The sequence below is a fragment of the Tinamus guttatus genome, unplaced genomic scaffold (genome assembly GCF_059628265.1).
Source record: "Tinamus guttatus ecotype Peru unplaced genomic scaffold, ASM5962826v1 Tinamus_guttatus_pri_ptg000217l, whole genome shotgun sequence".
In the NCBI taxonomy this organism is placed as follows: domain Eukaryota; kingdom Metazoa; phylum Chordata; class Aves; order Tinamiformes; family Tinamidae; genus Tinamus; species Tinamus guttatus.
In genome coordinates this window covers 75,609-98,748 of record NW_028288751.1, presented here as the reverse complement: position 1 = coordinate 98,748, position 23,140 = coordinate 75,609, and the positions used below count along the sequence as shown (strand labels likewise).

At 46.7% G+C, this 23,140-nt stretch overlaps 1 protein-coding gene across 1 annotated transcript in view; it reads left to right on the top strand.

Moving 5' to 3' along the window:
* The first annotated feature begins 2,416 nt into the window (after positions 1–2,416).
* Positions 2,417–23,140, top strand: part of MAP7D3 (MAP7 domain containing 3) — a 38,992-nt gene continuing 18,268 nt past the window's right edge. Inside the window, exons 1-6 of the mRNA XM_088524908.1 lie at positions 2,417–2,539; positions 14,706–14,807; positions 15,681–15,761; positions 16,871–17,034; positions 19,765–19,879; positions 20,274–20,306. Of these exons, the coding sequence (XP_088381034.1) occupies positions 2,458–2,539; positions 14,706–14,807; positions 15,681–15,761; positions 16,871–17,034; positions 19,765–19,879; positions 20,274–20,306 (577 nt within the window). The 5' untranslated portion in view covers positions 2,417–2,457. The remainder of the gene's footprint in view (positions 2,540–14,705; positions 14,808–15,680; positions 15,762–16,870; positions 17,035–19,764; positions 19,880–20,273; positions 20,307–23,140) is intronic.

Below are 23,140 nucleotides of genomic sequence, written 5' to 3'. Positions count from 1 at the left end.
CCAAAAAAAAGACAGTCTTTAAAGGATTAGAATAAATCAGTTATTGCAATCAAATCCGCAAATGCAGCAAAATTGAACGACGATTGCCAGTGCTGCTGAAGCCATACAAGGCCAAAATTTTAATGAAGCTCTACTAAAAATGCCTAAGTAGTAACTGAACTGAATGAAATGAACTGAAAATCTGAGAAATAAGATCTGGAAAATAAGATGGAAGCTACAGTATAATTGTTGAAATATTAGCTCTAACATTCCTAAACTTCTCATCAGAGAAAGGATATTTTCTTCCTTGGGGCAGCTAAAGTCCTGTATACTAAAGATGAAAATTATGCATTCCAAGCAGCATATATATAGAGAGAAAGAGCATAGAGGGATAATGCCCCTCTTTTACCTCGAGTCCTTTTCTCACTCATGAATTTCCATGTGCTTGGCCTTTTTGTTTTAAGTATGCAGCCTCCAAACATAAAGCTGAACATGTGGAACACTCCATTTATTCCCCTCTTTGAAATTCGTACCTTCTACTCTGAAGTTTTGCACATGCAGGAAATCAGACATGTTAAACTGCAAGCACTGAGGCCCCTTATATGTATGTCTACTGATATGGAAATAACGTAAAGTACCATCTTATTTGAAAATTCATTTGTCTGACCATGCCATTTGCAAGCATTCCTTTCAGCAAAGGGATTCCTTCCAGGCAAATTTTCCCAGAGGGAAAAAAAAAAAAAAAAAAAAGGATAAATGGACGTTGCCCCCATTTCATTGCACAGTGAGTTGAAGAAATTCCTTACCTGAAAGAGACATATATGTAACCTAATCATATTCAAAGGCCTTCACAAGTACATCTATAGGCGCGTGGAAAGTATAGTCTCATAACAAGATATTGTGCATGGATCTTGCAAAAACATAAAAAATGTATTTTATCATGGAGCCTGACCATATCTATAACCATTTATAGCCATATCTATAGCATTTTCTGTTGTATTGCACCAATAAAAAACATTTCAAAATGTTTCAAAATGACACATTTCAAAATGGTTGTTGGTAAACAGCAGTGTAAAAAAATAAAATGATATAGAATTAGGAGTCTGTTTGGGGGTGCTTTGCAAAGAAGCAAAAGGAATGAACAGCGCACGGCCATGGCCGGTTTGCGAGCTAAAACGGAGCCCTGCTCCAGAACTTCCTTCACATTCCTGTGAAATGTTACCTGAGCTGTTATTCCACGTTATTCCCACTTATGGGACAGCTCTGAGTTCCTCAGACAGGCAAACATCCCATTGGGATTTCCAAGGGAGTTTTCCACACCAGGCCCAAAGCATTTATCAAAGGTGCTGCTTTAGCCTCGCGCTTCCCGGAGCACAAATCTAGGGGAAAAAAGGGAAGAGGCCGTTAAAGAAGTCACCTATAGGCAAAGGGACCAAGCCCACGCGCCGCGGCGCAGGAACGCGCGTGGAATCCCACGCTGTGGAGCGCCCCGCTCTGCCGGGTCGTGGCGCTGCCCTCGCCGCGGGCCGGCAGCGCCAGCCGCCCTGGGCTCCCCGCGCGGGCCCGTCCCGGTACCGCCCGGGATCCCCACGCGGACCTGTCCTGGTACCGCCCGGGCTCCCCGTGCGGGCCCATCCCGGTTCCCCCCGGGCTCCCCGCGCGGGCCCGTCCCGGTACCTCCCGGGATCCCCACGCGGACCCGTCCCGGTACCGCCCGGGATCCCCGCGCGGGCCCGTCCCGGTACCGCCCGGGCTCCCCACGCGGACCTGTCCCGGTGTCCCCCGGGCTCCCCACGCAAACCCGTCCCGGTACCTCCCGGGATCCCCACGCGCGCCCGTCCCGGTACCGCCCGGGCTCCCCACGCGGACCTGTCCCGGTACCTCCCGGGATCCCCACGCGGGCCCATCCCGGTACCGCCCGGGATCCCCACGCGGACCTGTCCCGGTACCTCCCGGGATCCCCACGCGGACCTGTCCTGGTACCGCCCGGGCTCCCCACGCGCGCCCGTCCCGGCACCTCCCGCCCCGGGCTCCCCATGCGGGCCCGTCCCGGTGCCGCCCGGGCTCCCCACGCGGACCTGTCCCGGTGCCGCCCGCCCCGGGCTCCCCACGCGGACCTGTCCCGGTGCCGCCCGGGCTCCCCGCGCGGGCCCGTCCCGGTGCCGCCCGGGCTCCCCACGCGGACCTGTCCCAGTTCCCCCCGGGCTCCCCGCGCGGGCCCGTCCCGGTACCTCCCAGGCTCCCCGCGCGGGCCCGTCCCGGTGCCGCCCGCCCCGCGGCGCTGGCGCCGCCTCCCGGTTCCGCCTCCCGGTGCCGCCTCCCGGTGCCGCCCCCCCGGGCCGTGGCCCCGCGGCGGCGCTGGCGGGCGGGGCGGAGCGGCGCGGGGCCGAGCGGAGCCTGCGCACTGCGGCGCCCGCGCCCCCCTCCCTCCCGCCCTCCCTCCCGCCCGGCCGCGAGTCGCGCGGGCCGGCGCTGAAGATGGCGGAGGGCGGCGGCGCGGCCCCCCCTTCCTCCTCCTCCTCCTCCTCCTCCTCCCTGAAGGGGCTGCGGGAGCAGATGGGTGAGAGCCGGCAGCGCGGCCGAGGGCAACGCGAGGAGCGGGGCACGAGGCGGGGGGACCCGCGGCACGGCGCCTTGGCCGGGCCTTGGAGCCGGGGAGGATGAGGAGCGGCGCCTTCCTCCCGCGGCCGCCCGAGCCCCCGGCCCGGCCCGGCCCGGCCGCCGCTCTCCTGCGCGCTCCAAACTTCCTTCCCGCGGTCCCAGGGGCGTCCCCGGAGGCGCAGGCCGGGTCGCTCCTTCCTACGCGAAACAGCCCCCTTCCCCGTCCATATCCCCCTCCTCTTTCTGAAACGGTGTCGTAAGAGGGTTAAAGAAACTTAAATAGAGCCCTGCGCTGCCGTGGTCTTGTCCTCGAGCGCGTGCGGTGCCTATTTATACTTAAGGTCCTTAATAACGTTGTGCTGGCGAAGGGAGCGTCCTGCAGGTATGAGGTGGTGTCAGGGCACAGCTGAGCGCAGCACTTTTGGGTGAAGGATAAGCAGTTTCCTACCGCAGACTTGGGGAAATAAGGCAGCGCGCCGTGATTTTTGATTTGGTAGTTTGGGCTAAGATACCTGACCCAGACTATGTACAAAACCAACCCTGGCAAACATCTCGTCTGGCGTTTTCCAAAACGTCCGTGCAATCAGTTAGAGAAGAGTGCTGGCAAAAGGTCCTGAATCAGCCGCTTGTATCTGGCAGGTTTTCTTCCTCAGTGCACCACGTCAGAAATATTCTTTAATTCTTTCATTCCCTCCCCGCCCCCCCCTTTCAAAGTGAATATAGTGTTAAGTGCTTGGGAAGGATAACAACCTGCCGGAAGGTGCTTCCCACCTGCGCAGACCGTGTGTTTGGTCGCTGTCCTTGCTGCACGGGCTGCTGGATGTCGCTCTGCACGCTGTGTTCCCCGGAGATGCTGAGGGCATCGCGTGGAGGGCGCCCGCGGTCGCTCTGCACGCTGTGTGCCCTGGAGATGCTGGATGTGTCGTGCAGAGGGTGCCCGCGGTGTCGTGTGGAGGTGCCCGCGGTCGCTCTGCACGCTGTGTTCCCCGGAGATGCTGAGGGCATCGCGTGGAGGGCGCCCGCGGTCGCTCTGCACGCTGTGTGCCCTGGAGATGCTGGAGGTGTCGTGCGGAGGGTGCCCGCGGTGTCGTGTGGAGGTGCCCGCGGTGTCGTGTGGATGGTGCCCGCGGTGTCGTGTGGAAGGTGCCCGCGGTCGCTCTGCACGTTGTGTTCCCCGGAGATGCTGGATGTGTCGTGCGGATGGTGCCCGCGCGCGGGCCACGCTCAACGCCCAGCCCAGCAGCCGGGGTGAGCGGTGCCCCGGCCCAGGCGGCACCATCCTTGGAAACGCTCGGGAACACACACGCTCCAATATGCTACAGAAACCCTGTCTAGATCCTAGCAGTGACAGACCGGGATTTTTTCCCCCCGAGGGGATAGAGGTGGCTGATCCGGAAGCCAAGCCTCGGTTTACCTGGTGCGTTTCCAGCGGGTACGTGTTAGGAGATGAGCTCTCGGCTGCCGGGCCGCCGCGCTGCCGCTCTGCCCTCTCGTCAGCAGCGTTCCCCCGTATCTGGAGAAAGCGAGCGCTGTTTAGAAATCCCGTGCAATCCGGTGGTTGGCAGTAGAATTTGCAAGATAATTGCCACTGTATTTGCTGCTGTTTGGCAAAGTTGTGAACAGCAACCAAGGCTGATACTGCAGCTGTTTGGAGAAGTTCTGTGAAAAGATGACACAAGGAACCTCGCTCTGTCCCACGCTGCTGCTTTCTGAGGGGTTTGGAAGCGTGGGCAGAAGGACATAGCTTTTTCTGAGCTCTGTTGACTGAGGGGCAACTTCTAATGTGTAAAATTTCTGCTAGCTAGAATGCTTATCCTCCATTTCTGTTGTTCTGCGGGCAGCTGTGTGCTTTGCAGTCCTCACCAATCTGGAGAACAAGCGTCTACGGAGAGCAGAATGTAGTGCCACAAGCAGCATCAGTCCCGTGGCCCTGACCTCCTGCTGGGAATTTCCTGTGTCAGGACAAGGAGGAAGGACGGGCAGCATCTTGCTGAGAAGCCATGAACCCTTCTGCTAGTCAGGCTTGGAGATACGTGTTCCTTTTCTAGGTCCTCAGTACAAAACTGCTGCATTCTCGCTCCCTGCTTCCACCCGCTGTCAGCAACCGTTTGATACTAGTTGAGTCTCCATCTGATTGAACTTGTTAGTTGTTTTAGGCCTTGAAAACATAGAACCCCATAATGCCACCTTTTCCTGCCAATTCAAGCTAATTTTGAGGGGATTCTTTCTTTGGATATCAGCTCTAGTTAGGATTCCGCATACTTGCAGTGTAAGTTCTCCATTTCCTTGGCATTAGTTTTCTGTCCTTGCGCGTGTGTCCGATCCTGGGTAGCAGCAGAAAGCAGAAGGTTGGTGCAGTCAGGCACCTGGATCCGTGGGGCGTGAACAGGAAGCTTCAACTAGATGTGGGGGTGATAGGGTGCTGTGAAACAGCAGCACATAAGTGGCAGTTTCTTATTCCATTGCTAGATTTTCCACAGGTATATTGAATCACTGTTGGGAAATTTGTTGAAAAAATATTGAAAGAGTATATATATTTTTTCCTTCCTGAGACCTACACAATCCTTTAGGAAATCTGTGCAATCTTGGGACATGGAGGTAAAATAAAGTGCCTTCTTTCTGTGGCCCGTTTCAGCAGGTCTAGCTGCAGGCATAATCACCACTGCTTCCATAGCCAGGCCTGGTTTGGTTGGACCGTGTTTACTAAAAGCAACAGCTTCAGGCAGTCTAATTGTTCTTCCCTGTATAAGTGACACTGTCTGGGTTTGTCCATTTTGCCCAGGGCACAGTTCCTGCCACTTCTTTACTGTTTCATTTGTACAGAATTAGCAGTAAGAGAAGGCTGAATAACCAACAGGGAAACTTTATTGCCCAAGCAAGTAGTGAGGAGGGTGTGCTGGTTTGTGTGGTCTCTAGGTAGGAATCGTCTGATAATCTAAGTCTGACTTAAAAGCACAAGATAATAGCAAAAATGGAGGTACCGGAGAGCTCCTTGGCAGGAGCTTGGTGACCGTCGGCAGCAGGACCTGGTGAACTGGAGGGTGAGTGGTGTGGAAGGAGCGTGCGTTGGGATCCAGCTGAGGAATTAACTGATCTGTTACCCTCTGCATCAGAATTCCTTCCTAGAACAAAGAACCCGCTTTTTAATTTGGATTCTCAGAAGCCTCTGGCCTTTCCAGAGTGATTGTGGCCTGAGGGGGTTCAGAATTTGCCCCGGAGCTGCAAGACGAGGAGGTCCTTCCTTCGGCAGGTTCCTGGTGGTTCCGCCGCAGTGAAAACCCCTTCAGCGCGCGCTGGTTCTGCCTCGCTATTGCACGAGTGACTCATCTGCTTCGCTCTGCGCAGGACAGAGCCCTCGTGGCTGGGCTGGCACTGTCATTCATGGGTTCGAGTTCTGTTTCTTGTTTTGTCACACTTCTGAGAAGTTCTGAGAAGTTCTTTAAGATCTCTCTGTGCTTCAGCTTTTCTTTTCCCCGCAAGGAAGTAGTAGTAATCCTCCTTCACAGAGCGCTGAGGTGGCAAATGCATAAACTGTGCAGAAACTGGCTGATGCACAGGCCCCAGTGATGAGAGAACGTTCCCAGGTAGGGCTGAGAACGCAATAGTAACGGCTGTTAGTCTTATTTCCACCAACGAGAAGAGAATGAAATTACAGTAGTACAAAGTAGAAATAATTTCACGGTGATTCACAAAGATGTGTGCTACACATTAGGTGCATTTTGAAAATGGCTTCCAGTTGCAAGTGGTTTATAAAAAAGGGTTTTATTCTAATTTAAAGCTTTTTAAGTTCTTCGAATTCCTCCAAATGCATTCAAGAAAAATCTCCTCCTTGCTGTCAAGCATAAATAAAATCTCAAGTAATACCACATGCACAGGCTACGTATTTTTGGAAACTTCTCATATAGAATACTGCGTTCTGTACATATTCCTTTATGTGTTAGAATTGTGGCACCTACGTTTGGCTTTCGTGCCTCAGTTGAGGTGAATCAAGTCTTGCAAGGATCGCTAGTGCAGCGGCAGAAGCCCCGATGTGTTGAAGCTGGTTCTGTCCTCACTGTACAAAGCCTTCAAATGTGACTTGCATTGGAGACTGCCTGGTCCTCATGTGCTTTCCTGGAAACGTGCCCCTCTGCTCTCACTGAAAACTACAGATGCTGTTAGTAATTCTCAGTTGTTGAAAGTACGGAGAGATTTTGCAGGAAACGTGCTGGGATACTGTGAGAGAGTGGCAAAAATACCGAGATAGTCATAATTACAGAAGTACCTCCAAATACTTACATCTTTAATTAAATTCATTTCTCTTAGAGTCATATTGCGAGAGGATACCCTGATGATTGTAATTCTGAGCATGCAAGTTAAGTGACTTATCTGAATATGACTTATCAGATGACTTGTGATGTTTTAAAAACAAACTAGAGACTTCAAATTCCTGGTCTACCGCAAATGAATTAGAACCATTTAACTTCTAATTATACAGCCTACAACCAGGTAGTTCTTAATTGATGATATGCTTTTGATATGTTTGCACATGCCTGTCCAATAATTAAATCTGTTCTAGATGTTAGTGATGAGCTTGTTAGGAGTGTGGGATTAGTGGAGGCAAATCAAATGTTGTTCCATGTGTTTTAATTTGAAGGGGAGCGCCGTTAGCTGTCGTGTGTAATGTCTCAGTAATCTGCAGTATGCATGTGTGTTCGCAGCGCACAGCAGTGAACGCTACCTATTGCTCTTTAAGGAAGCCTGGCCTCCGTGGTTGGCATTTGTTTCCCTCTAAATAATTTTCATTTGTTGTCAGCAGAGATATTGGCCTTTGAACCACCTCTTCTGAGCGAGTGCTTTGAGGCTTCTAGGTGTTAATATCCCGCTCCAAAGCTAGAGAGAGGTTGGTTACGAGAATAGGAATTGATATTGTATTTAAAGAACAGAAATGAATAAATGTGTTCTGTTAAATTTGAAGTTTATCTTCTCAGTTTTGTCAAGATGATTAGACAATGCATCTTACCAGAACTTCAGTTTTTAATTGTTTAGATTAAGCATTCAGTTTTAAGAAAATTTACAGTTTAGTTCCATTTCCGTGTTGTACAGTTGGCCGTTTTTGTTGTAGCCTCTCTTTTTGCAGCATTAAAGCGCTCCGTTAGCCGTGGTCCAGCAGCGTGGTGATGTGTCCGAGCGCCGTCAGCCTGGGAGCTGCTCCCGCGCAGGTGACGCCGGCGCAGCCCCTTGCTCAGGAGCAGGAACGGCGTGCGGTGAGTTCCGCAGCTGCCACGAGCAATAGGTTTCACTGCCATAACGCAAAGGGGCTGTTATCCCTCCTCGTAACAACAGCTCCCGTGGTGCTGGTGCTGTCACCGGGTTTGTCTCAGCTGGCTGTGACTTGCAGCGCGGGGCCGTGTCACTGGGTGCCTTGTTTGTGCTGGGGGTGCTGCACAATGGCCACCCTGCGAGCAGAGGACAAAAGATCACGGAAAAACGCTGGAATAAGCAGGGCTGCTCGGGAGAGGGGGAGCTAAGGGGTGGGAGAGCCTGGGCGAGTTTCCAGTGCCACAAATAATGCAATGTAAAAGAAGTAATACAGCAGCGAAGACAGATGTGAGAGAGAACCAGAAGTTACTTTTTTTGTTTGTTTTGTTTTTGTTTTGTTTTGTTTTGTTTTTTGTCTAAGGTGCAGGTGTGTGAACACAAGTGAGTTTAGGACCTCCTCCACAGCCACAGCACTAAATTGCAGCCCCTGATTTGTGCCTCCGTGTAGCTGTTCCTGACGCTTGAGCTCCGCATCCCGGTGGGAACTAAACTGCTCTGCAGGTCAGGCCTGGGGTTGCTCTCACACGAATTAACCCAATCCAGTGCGATGTGGATTGGGTTATGGAATATGCTACATTTTTTTCCAAGTTTCCTGCAGTAGTTTAATGCACTGGGAAGCATTAGCAGTGAAAGAAAATGATGTGTACAGCAGAGAAGGTACAAATAGTCCTCTACTCTGCATTTAAACCTCTGCTATTTACCTTCTTTGTTCCCTGTGTAGCCATTAAAGCTGTGTCTAATTCTCTTTGGAGTGTTTGATCTGTATCCATCTATACGTAAGTGAATAGCTTATGGGGCAGGATTCTTAGGTTTCACTGTGAATCCGCATGAGGTAATGTAGGAGGATATTTATTACCTTTTTTTCATGTCAGGCCAATGTATTAGGAATATTCCACTATGCAGGAATAGGTAAATACTTACAGTACTTTTAGTTGTAGTTTATTGCATCAGCATGAAAGTCAGTGTCTAATATTTCTTTAAAAGAAATCATTCAAGGTGGATGAAAGCAATTTCTGTTTGTTTTGCAGTTGGCAAGAACAGTTGTGGTTGCCAGCCCACAGAAACTTTGTGCAGAAATATTCTCTTTAGATCAAAAATGCAACCTTAATGTATTCTGGTGGTGAACTTTACATGAAGTACAAATGTCTTGGTGACTTGCTCTTTCACTGAGCAACACAATGAGCTTTCCAATCTTTCCAAATCTCTGGCTTCCCTGGAGCTGTGTCTTAATAGTGCTGTGCTTCCAAACAGCAAAGGAACAACAGCAACGCGGGGCCGTTTGCTGAGGAGCACGGCTGGGTGTGTTGGGCTCCTATATCCTTTCTATAGGAAGCACCAGTGTAAAGAGAGGTCACTGTGCAGATAAGCTTGTAAGCACAGTGCAATAAACAGATTAATAACTAATGCCAGGGAGAGCAGGGAAATCGGAGTTACATTAAACCTCGCAGAGAGTGGGGAATACTGGAGAATGGTCCCTTTGGAAATGTCTTTCTGTACAAATTGTCTTATCATATCAAAAGTGACTGGCGAAGGAGCCCTTTCTAAAAAAAGGCCTGGAGAAAACTGTCTCATGCTACATGCAGAGGTTTTTCACCTGACTTTGCAAAGGTGGGGAAGAACCGTGGGGGGAAGCAGTGGCCGAGGGGAAGCAGAGGAAGGAGGCAGCGGGTCCCTGCAGCAGCGCCGGCCGCAGGCGGGTTTTGTGGTGCTCGTGTTGCGGGTGGCGTCGAACGCTCCTCGTGCCGCGGCCCCGGCTGTGGGGCCCAGCACACACTGCGGGTCCGTGCAGCTTCCCCAGCCCTGCAGGGCTCCTGCGGGAGCCGCGGGCGCCTCCTCCTCCTCCCGGCGCGGAGCTCGGAGGAGCCCGGCTCCGGGCAGAGCAGCGTGAGCAGGGACACCCGGCGGGCACGGGAACGGCTCCTGCCATGGGACACGCTGCGCTGCTGCCGCCGGCCTTGGAAACTCCTGGAGACGTTTTCTGTTGAAGGACAAATGTGGATGCCTTGGTCTGTGCTCTTGGTACCTTCAGGTTTGGCTTAGCCTGTGTTCTTCCCCTTGGGAAAAGATCAACCCACAAATTATCCTAACCAGAAACCTTTCTGGTGCCTCTCTGAGCTGCCTTGGGCTGAATGAGTATGGTAACGTGTCTTGGAGGTTGCTTCTGCCGTATCTTTGTAGATTGCCTTATTAAAAAATAAGTGGTGTTTTGTTAATTATGTGGGGTTTTTTGTTGTTGCCAGCTCCTAATCTGAGTATGGATGTATAAGGGTAAGTAATAACTTAAATTTGGGGAAAAATGTCCCAAGTTCTTATTTGTGGACATGCTAGTTCATGCACTACCAAGAAATGTTTGTGCTGAGCAGTTTTGCAGCGGAATCTGTTTGTGGTGAGTTGACAAAACCATCCTAAGCTGCGTTGAACCCTGAGAAGGAAACCACGTTGTTTCAGAAGCTGCAGAGGTGGACTTGAATATTACCATGGCAAATGCTGTGGGAGGGAAACGTACAGTCATGCAATAAAGTAAGTTGCACATGTAGGGAATAGCTACAAAATGAAAACGTGCAGATAAAGTGTAAGGATGAGACAACACGAGGCTCTTCCAGGCTGCCGAAGCCGGGAGCCGGCGCGCGCTGCTCCAGGGAGGTCCTGGGCCTCCCATCTGGTGGTGAGCAGACACAACGGGAGAACCATCTGCCTTCCAGCTGCTCCGCGCGGAGCTCCGGCCGGCGCTGGGGGAGCCTGGCAGCCCCACGGGAGCGGAGGGGACGGACGGAGAGGAGGACGAGGAGGCTCCTTCGTGCGGCGCCGGGGACGCGGTAACGTCGGGGCGCAGCCTGCTCGGGGTCCCCGGGTAGAAGCAGCACTTGGCTGAACCACGGCATCCTGCATCCGCTTGTCTGACCTGAAAATGAGCATAAAAGACAATACACAGACATCTCCAGCTAGAATCCTGCCTTCTGCTTGCATGTGCAAAAAATTATTAGAAGAAATAGGCTCTGCAATGTGTTACAGACGGAGCTTGCTAGCAGCTAGGCAGATAGTAAGTGCTGTAGTGAAGCAAGATACAAGCAGCATATTGCAGATTTGACACTGTTCACTTTAGAAGCAGATAGGCCTGTTAAGGAGGATAGAATTCATGATTGTTTTCTGCAGAGCTTATGGACTTCTGAATACCTGCTCTAAGTCTTTTTGGAAACATTTAGGTTCAGATAATGTTTAGATAACAATCCTTGTCATTCACCTCTCCTAACCCTAGTGTCAAGGACTTGGGCTGGGATTTTTGTTTGTTTGTTTTCATAACGAGTCATTAAATCATAAGAACCGGTGGGTTGCTGCTAGAATTGGTGTGTTCTGTTTGCTTCCTGGCTCAATATGGGAAAGGAGGAGTAGAAGAATGTCTAGCCAGCCCAAAGGTGCCCTGCAAACGGTGCAGCGGGAGCCTCCTAAATCTCGCTGGAGACAGAGCCAGTCCAGCTTTGCTGAGAACTGTGCGGGTCCTTGGGCAGCCTTTCCTGGCAGGGCCAAGGGTATTACCTCAGGGCAAGGACAGAAATAGAAATTAGCTTTTATTTTTAGCTCCGGTCTCGTCGGGGCATATTGGAAACCTGCTCAGTGGAGGGAAGTGCCGTCATGGTGCAAAGGAAGCATCATGTTGGTGTTGCTGGCTGCATTACAGGCTAACATCCCATTTGAGAGATGGGATGGTTCGTTTGATCTGGCATCTTGCCTGCAGTAGCTGGTGCTTTGGTTGGTTTGGTTTGTTCATGATCTACCTGAGCAGATACCTGGTGTTAAATGGCCATGAATGTTCAGTAGGAAAACTGCTGCTGAGATCGTCTGGTCGTTTCGTGGTCCAAACAGCCCTATTTTGTAGTGCAAACGTTGCTGTTGGCCTGTGCTGTTGGTGACTTTGGCCGAGGTGTTTAAACGTAGACTAACTGCACAACAGGCACGTGCATTGGGCTGATCACAATGACAGCTTTGCAGCCTCGGAGTGCTGCAGGGGGGAAGCTCAGAGCACAAAGGAAAATTAATTTATCCCCGAGAAGCCTTTAACTTCCCTGGGAAGATGCCTGGGTATCTCTGTGGTGCCTTCCCAGACATGGGGCGAACGTAATGGGTTGCACTGAAATGGCTGTTATCGGTTTTATTGTTAATATTGTTATTAATTAGAGAAGTATTAGGCTCATTTTAGAGGTAGATCACTCTTATGTAAAATTCTTTTCAGTGAAGCTTCATTCCATAGCAGGTGATAGCGTTTGTTACCAAAAACTGTAAATATCCTATGTCAAAGAGTATTTAAAAATAGTGAAAGTTAAAAATTTCTTATATTACAGCAAAATAAAGCCGGGGTATTTTGTAAAGGTTGCACAGTACAATACCATGTGATTCACTTTCTCTTGAAGCAGCAGATTGTTGGTTTTGAACGGTCACAAATTGCTGTTTTAAATTCCGCCGAGGCTCCAGGAAGGTTGTTGAACTTCCCTGTTGACCTGGGACCTCGTGAAGCCCAGTCACACATCCCGGGAACGCATCAACGGGATGGTGTTCCCCTGCTAGCAGCCCTTGGCTGGAACCCCTGGTTCACCTTTACTGCCGCTCTCCCACGTGGTGGGATTAGATGGATCGCTTCCATGCAGCGCGGAGACGCACGTTGCGTCTGTCCGGGTTCACCAAAGCAGTGAACAGAAATATTGGAACTGACAGGCAGAATTCTTTTGCTAACTATCTGAAGACTTTTTTCCCCTCTATGTCCTTTGCAAGTTGTCGTGTTTCTCTGACCTACATTGCTGATTTTCTATAGTATCTCAAGTAATTTTTCTCAACCTAAGTTATATTTTTAAGATGAGCTAATTGCCTTGCAGGTGTGACACATTTATTAAATTGACACTTTCTCATCATGAACATTATCCAAGCCTTGGTTTCTTTTTTCTTTTTAAAGGAATAAATACCTAGTACCATAAATCCATGGCAACTGGCTTATTCCTCAAGATTTCTATCGTATTATTTCTATAAAATGCAGTGTTTTATCGAATAGTATAGTATCGAATAGTATGGGCTCTGAGCTGGCTCCATCTCCCTGCCCTTTCCAGCCCTTTCTCGCCCACACTCTCACGGGGACTGAAAAAATGCAATTGCATTTCTGCATTTGCCCTGATTTTAAACTGTATTTGAAGTTGCTTATATTCTTTTAGTGCTTTTGCTCTGCAAAGGCGCCCTTGGACCTAAATGCCCTGGTGATGTGTTCTCAGAAACGCCCCCATGGGCAGTGTTTATTACTGCAGGGCCTTCAAGCCGGGTGGCTTCGGGGTACCTGACTGTGCAAACTGCTCTCTGTTGGTTCCCTGAGCCCGGGTCGTGTTTTGGCCATGTGGCACCTACAACATCAGCTCTTTGGTTGACGTTTTGTGTGTGCAGTGAGGTTGTCACGCGCCCTCCTTTCTCTTGGTAATCTCACCCCGTCGCAGCGTATCTGCTCTCTTCCTTGTTTGCAAAGAGCCTGGAGATGCAATGGAGAGCACTGAGGAAAACTTCTGTTTGGGGCTGCAGTAAAAAATGAATTCAAGACATGGCAGCAGCTGCAATTCAGAGTTGCTGAATAAGTATTGTAATCAGCATTTATCACTGCCATCACGTGGGATTAAACACTTGGAGGGGACTGTGCTGGGCACAGCCTGGGGGAGGATTATTGCCGTGACAGAACTAGTTGTCATGGAAATACATGAAGAGGAGGGAGACTCTTCCTTCCTCCTTTGCATTCGGTGCTGCTCCAGTGAAGGAAATCCTGAGACCCCGACAAAGCTCTCATCTTTTGCTTAAATGTAACACCAAATTCTACTATTCATCCCCTGTGTTACGCTTAAAATCACAGAACACTATATGTTACTTTTGAGGATTGCCTTTTCTGTGTAAAATGGTTGTTAACAGTTTTTTTAATTACAATACTGTAGTTTGTTGCAAATGTGGCCGTGCTGCTTGGTGTCGCGCCGTCCGGTCTGTTCCGTTTTCCTGTTTGTTTTTTTTTCTCCCCAAAGTTCAGCTTTCTTAAGAGTTTTTTAAACTGTCTTCCTGACTGTTTAATGGGTTTGTTCATTATGGGATGGGCGCTGCCAGGATGGGGTGTCTGCACTGAGCTCCTGCCCTCCCCTCAGTCAGGTGGAAATGTGTAAATTACCATTTTGGAGCCTAATTTATAGTTATGATTCATTCCTACCGGTCCAACTTTAGAAATACTTTCTAAGCATTCCCTAATGGTTTGCTTTGTACAGCTACTCCACTTTGTGTTCCATGTCATGAGGTGATGGAAGATCTTCAGAAAACTTTTCCTGCTTCGGTCTCCTGAGAATTTTATTCTACCAGGACTCTATTATATATGTGTTAAGTGTGCAGATATCAATGTGGTAGCAGGGAGTCTTTAGTATTCGGTATAAGTCAGACTCTAAGTACTAAATGTTGCTTCTCTTCTTGCAAAAGTTTATTATTAAACAAGTTAGGGTTTTTTTTTTTTAATCTATATAGTCCTTGCCTCCATGTTTCAAAACGTTTTTTTTCTTTTTGTCATTCTCATGAAAAAAAAGCTGTGCCAGATCTGAAATCATGTTGGACAAGTTTTGCCTCTCTGTTAGGAAGGAAGATCAGTGTTTGAAATGCAGTGCAAACAAACTGCAGTTCCTAAAGTTTTGTTTCCTTGTTCGTAAGACAAGTAGCACTAAATTTAGTCACATAATAAAAGGTTCTTCAGTCCTAAGTAGATTTCCCATCTTCCTTTCATGAGATTTAGTTGCAGATCATTTTTCTCAATGTGGAATACCTCTTTCTCACAGTTGCTGCAGCCCAAGCCATTGCAGAAGAAAGAAGAAGCCAAAGTGGTGTCAGCCCTGTTGCCGTCCAGACCTCAATAAACATAAAGACAGCAACGAAACCAGGTATAATTATTGGTCATTGTTTGTAATGAAGTACTGGGTTCACTAGGGAGAGTTGGTGGGGATGAATAAAACATCTTTTAAAAGAAGTTTCGTGCTCTTTCTTCAGGCAGGATCAGGGTGTAGGGCACTTGGGGTGCTTCATAGATTCATTAGAGGTCTAGTTGTGATCCAGGTTGTGGCCTTGACTCGCTCAGATTCATTTGCTGAAGTTGCCTGTCTTTTCAGTGGGGCAGAGCAATGAAGGTAATTCCTGTGTGTGTTCTGTGCTAGTTACCGGTTTGTTTCTGCTCGAAATTCAAGTTTTTGTAACTACGGAGGCTCAAGAATTTTTGGTTCTCCTTAGTTAGCAGAGTAGCCTATCCTAAAGCACCTAAATTTGTCCTGACAGGTAAACTATCTGTTCCAGATTTCGTTTTCCTGGATTCCTATCTTTCTTGATCGTAGCAGTTAATGTACACAAGAATAAGGACCAGAACTGAAGTTGGAATAACTGCAACAAAGAATCATAGAATCATCATGGTTGGAAAAGACCTTCAGGATCGAGTCCAACATGACTGACTTCTGATCTTTTTTTTTTTTTTTTTTGGTGCATACATTGAGCCTTTTAATCTTGTGTCTAATTTCTATTGCTCTTATTAAAGATACTAGATTGTTTGTTGTGAGGGAATGGAGAGGGGAAGAAAGAGCAGTCAGCCCCTTCCAGATGTTATGGATGTATAAAATGCTGTATAAAGTATGCAGCACTTCCATGGTATGTATCTCTCTCAGGATGTTCCACAATCCTTTCAATAGTTTAGATTTACAACTACTTAATTTATTTAAGTTTGAATGTTTAAAATAACTGACAATTACCTGTCTTTTTTTTTTTTACAGTGATAGATGGTTCCATTCTAAGAACAGAAGAAAGACAAAGACTAGCGAGGGAGCGCAGAGAAGAACGGGAAAAGCAAAATGGTAGTTTCATTTTGTATTATAATTTCCTAAAATACTTTATTGGCTTTATTCTCTTAATCCCTGCTCTGTCATTTTTTTCAACCTGATTGGGCAAACAATAAGATCTGCTATTTGTCTGTCTTTAGTGACTATCCGTGAACCTGGATGGGGAAGTATTAGGTTTGAGAGGAAGATATTCCAGAGCTGCTTGCTTTCTTGAATCTAAACGTTGCTATCTTCCATCTCTTAGAGGCTGCCAAGTAAATTTGTCCAATCTCTCACTGACTGCACTTACAAAAACACTTCTGAAGTAATAATACTTCTGAGCTGAGAATCAACGACCCCGACAGGAGCGTGGCAGTCCTGCGTGGCCTGTGCCGTTTGTGCACGTGTGCAGCAAGGGCCATCGTGTGCCCTGCAGCCCTGGGGCTGGTGTCCCACCTGCGAGGGGGACCAGGGTCTCCGTCTGCCCAGCACGGCTGGGTCTGCTAAGGGGTGTGCAGGGCCACGCAGGAAGGGGTGAGGGTGGAGAGAGGACACGACGTGGGGTGAAGGTGGACAGAGGACACAACGTGGGCATACCTGGATTTAGAAGCACTTTTAGGTCTTCTGTAGAGATAGTGCCTATGCATGCGAATGTAATAATCTAGTCCTCATCGCATTTATTCTGTCTAGCCACAGAACAGGTCTCTGCCACCTGAACTCAGATGTGATAACTGCTATGTTATTCCATCTTCTTACTCAGTACTTTACATCTTTTTATTATATCTTATTTTTAAAAAATGAGAATACGGAAAATTCTGCCCTTTGATACTCAATTTACTATTAAGATTTTACTATTATGATGGCAGGAAAAGTGTGTGTGTAATAAAGCACGTCTGCCTATCTTGACATTCCTGTCTAGTCAGTAAAGTTTAACAGTAGAGGAGTTTCAAATTCGTGCCTATCCGAGGAACAGAAATAAAGGCAACTCTGTAGTCAAATGCAATGTCATTCAAGACTGCAAACAATTTTTGCTATATGTGCTACCTTTAAGTAGTGATAGTTAAGCTTGGAAGTCTCTTATATGCTACTTTGTAATACTGATGAAAAGTTAAGTTTGATTTTTAATTTCTCTTAAAAATTTGCAGCTGCCAAAGAGACACAGATCCTTGAAAAGGAAAGAAAGGCAAAACTTCAATATGAAAAACAGCTGGAAGAAAGGCAGAGAAAGCTAAAAGAGCAGAAGCAGAAGGAGGAACAACGGAGAGCTGCAGTAGAAGAAAAGAGAAAACAAAAAATAGAGGAGGAAAAGGTAATGTGTGTCAAAGACATGTAGTTTTATAGCTGTTCTGCACTGTGTCTTACCATATTCTGAAGTGAGGAAAAATAGGATGATTGCATTCATCCATCCTGTTTTAGTTTGCTTGGAAAGTTGCAGGAATTCTGTATGTCAGAGCATAAAGATGTTTTACACAACTCTATAGTGGGCTTTATAGATCTGTGTCCTCTTTCCCCATCACAGTCCTAGTTTTACCTGTACTAGAAGCACTCTGGATTTTAGGAGCTTTAGCTACTGTTTGGCCTTTGATAACTTTTAACATGAGTAGTGGGGGGGGAAACCCCTCATTCCTAGATTTCTGTTTTCCTTTCAGTGATGCTGCTCTATAGAGTCTGTAAATTAGCATGGGTGAGTGGGCTTAAATATTCCCTGTGTCTTGCTTCCTAAGAACCCAGTGGTGGCCAAAGAGCCTCATGTTTCAGTTTTGCTGATTCACTGCTCCTGGTGTATTGACTGTTTTTACCTGGCTGTCGCTTCACCTTTCTTCTGACTGCACATTGACCAACAAAGCATTATTCGAGTTACAGAACTTGTTGTTCCAAGGTTCACAGAAGCTGTAAGTTGAAATAAATACGTGAACTTGTCATCCCCTTTGGTGAATAAGTCTGCTAGTGGGTGTTAAGCTGGATGCAGATTCTGCAAGAGTTGATTCCTGGAAGCAGTGTGCCAGCAGTAAAGGCACCCGTGCACACTTGCTTTCATGAGCTTGGTATAAGCACTTGCTGTGGGTTATTGCTGAAGAGATGTGGGCCTGGTTGGATCTTCCCTTGGAGCCCAGCTATTGTTACGCTTTTCTGGAAAAGCACGGGGTTTTTTATGCCCTGTTTGGCTGTATTCTGCATATGCACCAGTTCAGTCATCTGCAAGTCAGGGTGTGCCCAGTGTGAAGTCTGAACTTCACAGAATAGCTCACATTGCTGAAGAAAAAGCAGAAATGCTTGGGTGGGCCTCGAGTGTTGTCTGGCGCGTTATCGTCTCCTTAAATAACTGCTTTGAGCAAAACCAGCCCTTGTGCTTCAAGAGATGTAGTAACTTTAAGGCTACAGTACATTGTTTGTGCAATTTTGAAGATGGTAGATATGCTTTATAGTCACCATCTGGGGGCTTTTTTAGCCACCATCTCACACCATCAAGATAAACAAGGACTAGCCAGGGAGCCTTTGGTGGTGTTAGCTTTGCCTGTCCCCGGTTCCTAGGGGAAGCTCATGCTTGTACACAGTGTTGTGCACAAAGAACCTCTCAGGTAGGACACGCAGTGTGCACTTGACCTGTAAACCTGGCTTTTAACCGGGAGAGAAAGCAGGTCTTGGTTTTCAGGCTGTGCCATTAGAGAACGGTTGCTTTTAAAGAAGCTGTCTTTGCCAACAAGATACCATCTATGCTTGTAAATTTAGCAGGTTTAAGTGCATGAAAAAAATCACGGTCTCCCAGAGTCTTGTATGGTGCATTAGCTAATTCACTTTCAGTTAATCACCTTCCTTAAATAATGTAGGGTAAGAATTACAGTTGTGAAAAATGTGGGAAAATATAAGCAGTTCTCTGTCTAAGCCTGGAAGGCAGCTAGCTATGGCCAAGGTTGAGGTGTCTGTCCACTTGCAATTATCCTGCTATTCTGTACATCTCTGCAGCTGATTGTGTTTTATGTTGTTCCTGGAGGGAGATCTGTGTCTTTAATTACAACGTCCAGGAGTTACCACACTGCACATATCTTCACAGAAATGTCACCTGCAGATTACATAATGTCTGGATGGTTTGATATCTTAGGTAAAATCTAGCTGGACTTCGTTTAAGGGAAAAAAAGTAAAAGAGCTAAGCTTTATATTTCAAACAAAGCATTTTAATTTCAGCTTTTCACAGGATATGGATTGCTTCTTTCTTCCCAAGTTTGCTTTGTCTGTTTTACACAGGGACGTTTTCAGTCCACATTTTGAAATGCTGTTGAAAGAAGGTAAATCCTTCTGTCCTCAAGAGGGAGAACTGTTTGGATAATGAGTCCCCTAGGCATCTTACTGTAGCACATCAGCAGCAAGTACTGCTTCAAAAGATCATTTGGGATGTGACTATTCCAGAAAACAAATCTGTTGTTGATACATGTATTGAAACCTGGCTGATGATGGAGAAGAAATAGTCTGATGTCTGGAAGCAGAAGAGAAAGCCACCTTCCTATTGTATCCTGCAGCAGTGGTAGCTGAATGTGGAGCTCAGAGCTCCTTCTGCACTTCTGTCTTCACGTCTTGCTGTTTCTGGACTCATTGCGTTTCTGTTAATGAATCTCTCAGGAGTTGGGTCAGGGCTCATGGTCCTCTGCAAATACAAATAACCTTATACTCAGTGTTTTACAGTGGAGATTTTTAAGCAGCTTGTAGAAATAACTTCAGAATATAAACAATCCCAATTGTAAACAGTTATTTTTACTCAGTTTGGGGTTCATCCCTATTTAGAAAATGTGTAGGGAATCTGTTAACATACCAAATGTAGCTATTTAAAGTAAAGAATTGAACAGATTATCTGTGCTTTAGATCAGCCTAATCACATTTGCAGTGTTTTGAAACCATTACTTGTTGTCAACATGGTGCTTTTACAACACAAGCAATGCAGGTAAAGCGTGTTATATCTTCCTGAAATGAAATGCATAGCTTGTGTTCTGCATGGCTGTGCTGGGCAGTGAGTGTCGGGTCCCAGCAGGGGTGTTGTGTGTGACAGGAGCGCTATGAAGCCGTCCTGCACCGGAGCCTGGAGCGGAGCCAGCGCCTGGAGACGCGGCAGAAGAGGTGGTCGTGGGGAGGCTCCGTGACCCCGGACTCGGAGGGCAGAGCAGGTGAGCGCAGGGCTGAGCACAGCGCGGGGTGAACGCCGGTACGGGGACCCCAGCGTCCCTCACCGCTCTGCTCCTGTCCCAGGGGCTGCAGGGAGGTGCTGGGCAAGGCCCGTACCTGTGCGCGCTCCGAGGTGCTGCGCAGACCCGGCTGCTTTGGCTTTGGGACGTGCTAGGCAGATAGGACATGTGGCAGCATTGCACTGCCTGCCCCAGACCAGCACAGAAGGGCAGATGGAGTTTAGAATATCAAGATAGTTCTGATTCCTTCAGATGCAGCACGTGTAACATTTGCTCGTGATATAAATGCGATATGTAGCCTCCCTGTGGTTTGGTAACGTGGTGCTGATTGCTCTGTGACCTGCTGCCTTAGCTTACCAACCTTCCTCTTCCACAGAACCGCAGACTGCAGATGAAGGTGAAGCTGCCGGTATTGATTTCCAAAATGTTCTTTTTCTGTTGTTTTACACTCACTACTAACCCTTTAAACTCCCGTTCCTGTTTCTCTGAAACTAAGGAAAACTATCCTCACATACATCTCTTCCTGGATTTAGGCCAGCTGTGCAGCAAATGTGATTCCTAAGTGGAAAGCAGTCCCCTATGTCTTTAACTATCCCTCCTAGCTAATTAGGCTACAGATTAAGTCATGGCATCCTGAGGGAATTTAGAGAGAAGGGATGTATACATTTGAGTTTTTAAATATGACTGGACTCAGCATAAGAGAGGAGAAGAGATATTCCTAGCTGTATATATTTTGTCCTTGTGATCAAGTTTAAAAAAGAATTCCATCTTTGAACCCTTTTGTTGTTTCCTAGGCTGCTGAAGATACTTGGCAGGGGTGGTTTTGTTTTGTTTTACCAGCAAATGAAGTAGCATTTATAAAATCAGATGATACTTTGGTAAATCTTTCTTAAAGGGAATGGCTTCCATGTGCAGTTTGATACTTTTTCCATGAAGGGCTCTGCAAAACCATACCAGGCCATTTATTTCAACATAATTCTGTTTATTAAATACCTTTCACTGGATTTCTAGCACTTTCCAGTGCAAAGATGGATAGTTGTAGAAATTCTCTGGATTACTGATAAATTCATCAAGTCTGTACGTTTAGTATGGGAAATTATTTTTTTGGAACTAGTTTAAGATGATAGCCTAAATTCTCCAAATCTTTGTGTGCTCTCAGCATTACTAATTCAGTACAGCTGCCCCATAATGCTGACGATGTGAGACTCGAAAATGCAATGAGAGTCTGACTGGGTATGATTTAACTGCTCTGGCTCATTGTGGCAGCACAGCGAAGCATGTGTGTTTTATTTAGCATCCCTCTTCCCCTTCTCTGCTCTGCATGAACCCCCATTCTTCTCCCAAATCAGCCGGTTTGACTGGATTGGTTTACCTGTTAAACATGTGTTCCTTAGGTATGTATATAACCCTGCTGTTTTCCACATTACCAAGTGTCATTTTGCTTGGAAACTAGTATATCAAATTTTTCTTATTTTATAAAGGAAAACACCATTTTTTCCTCCTCTGTTCTTTTCCATATTCCCTAATGTTAAACTTAATTACAAATGCAAAATATACCCTTTGCTGTCTCCTACTTTATGCTAGGAGATGTGTCTTTTCTTGTCTTTTGACCATGGAGGGAGAGCTGAACCATTCTAAATGTGTAGTCACCTTACCTGGGCAGGGCAGTAGGAAATGTGGTTGGATTCATGCTTTTCATATTTCTTCCCACATCAGGATTATCATTAGCTTTAATTTTCTGAGAGGCCATTAATAATCTATCCATACTCTACAATATGCATAAATCTATCCATATTTTTTTAGAAAAGATCCTTATTTGGAAGGATATTTTATATCCTTCCTCCTTATATTTGTCTAATTGTTGAAATGAAAACAATTATTGGGATTTTTTTTGAAAAATGGCAGCTTATGAATTATGGTGCATTATGTCGTTGTTGCTGAGTACTGCACCTTCTCTAACAGCATGTTTAGAGCAAATTTCAGTGTAATATTTTTTTCTCCGCCATCCGTCTCTATGGCAGATCTTGATTTAGAGGCTTCGTTTCTTAAAAGGTAGAACACTTGGAGTGAGGGAGAGAGAGTTTTGGGTTTCTGTATGTTATTTCAAAGCTCTTCCACATACTACTGAAGAGCCTTTCTTGTCTATTGTATTGTTGTGCAAAAAAACCCCAAATAAGACAACAAGAACTGTGGACTGACCACGTCGACAGTCACATCTAGGGATGTTGACTGGTAGAACAGGATTTATCAGTGATGGAAGTAAAATGTTCTGTACAGTAAACCCCTGTGTATGTAAACATTTCAACAACCATCAGACATTCTGCATGATTTACAGCATGGGATTCAGACTGCCCCAAGCACCTGAATCATGGTCTGAAACGTAAAGATTGGTGAAAGTCCCAGAGTCGAACGTTACATTAACGCTGCTGCTGCCAGCACTAAGGTGAAACGTGAAGGGTCTGGGTCTGCCAGGGAACTCAGGTGAAATGGCCGGTGTCCAATAAAGCCTCCTCCGTGAGAGCGAGGGTGAGCGGCATTTTGTGTTCTCTTTATTAAAAACAAACAAACAATATTTGCTACCATATGGGCTTATGCTATGTGCTTCCTCCAGTGCAGTTTCTTTGCATAGAAGTAATCTAAATTTAACTTCCCCCCACAATCCAGAAGAGTCTGTTACCTTTGTAACCAAACTAACTTCTTCAGGAATAGCCTGTTTTCTGAAGCATTTTTCCTCATGAATTGTCCAAAACTTTCAAGTTTGCAGAAGCTTTTTCATGACTGGAATAGGGAAAAAGTTGAGGCCGTCTTACATTTACAGATACTTTGATCAGAAGGCTTTGACTTTGTAAGTTCTCTAGGCAATTAATTCAAACTAAAATTTTCTGGAAAAAGTTCAAATAGCTGCATGAATATACTTTCTTCTGGAATGGTAACACATAGTATAAATTATATTTTTCAGTCAAAGGCATCAATTTTAGCCTGTGCTCTTGCCACCTTGCCCTGTTCCCCCATTAAAAATAGACACTGGTATTCCTTTTTCTCTCTGATCGGTCTTTTCAGTTTTTTTTTCTTGAGTCTACTAACATCTTCTGAGTCTTCCAATGGAAGTTTTGTAACTTGTAGTCTTTTGACTAAATAACACAGCCCACCTCAAGAACTTTTAAGTTTACTAAAAAATGCTTTGCTTACTGTAATCTTTCTCAAGGCAAGATTTAAGTTTTTGTCCTTTGGATCTCAGCAAGT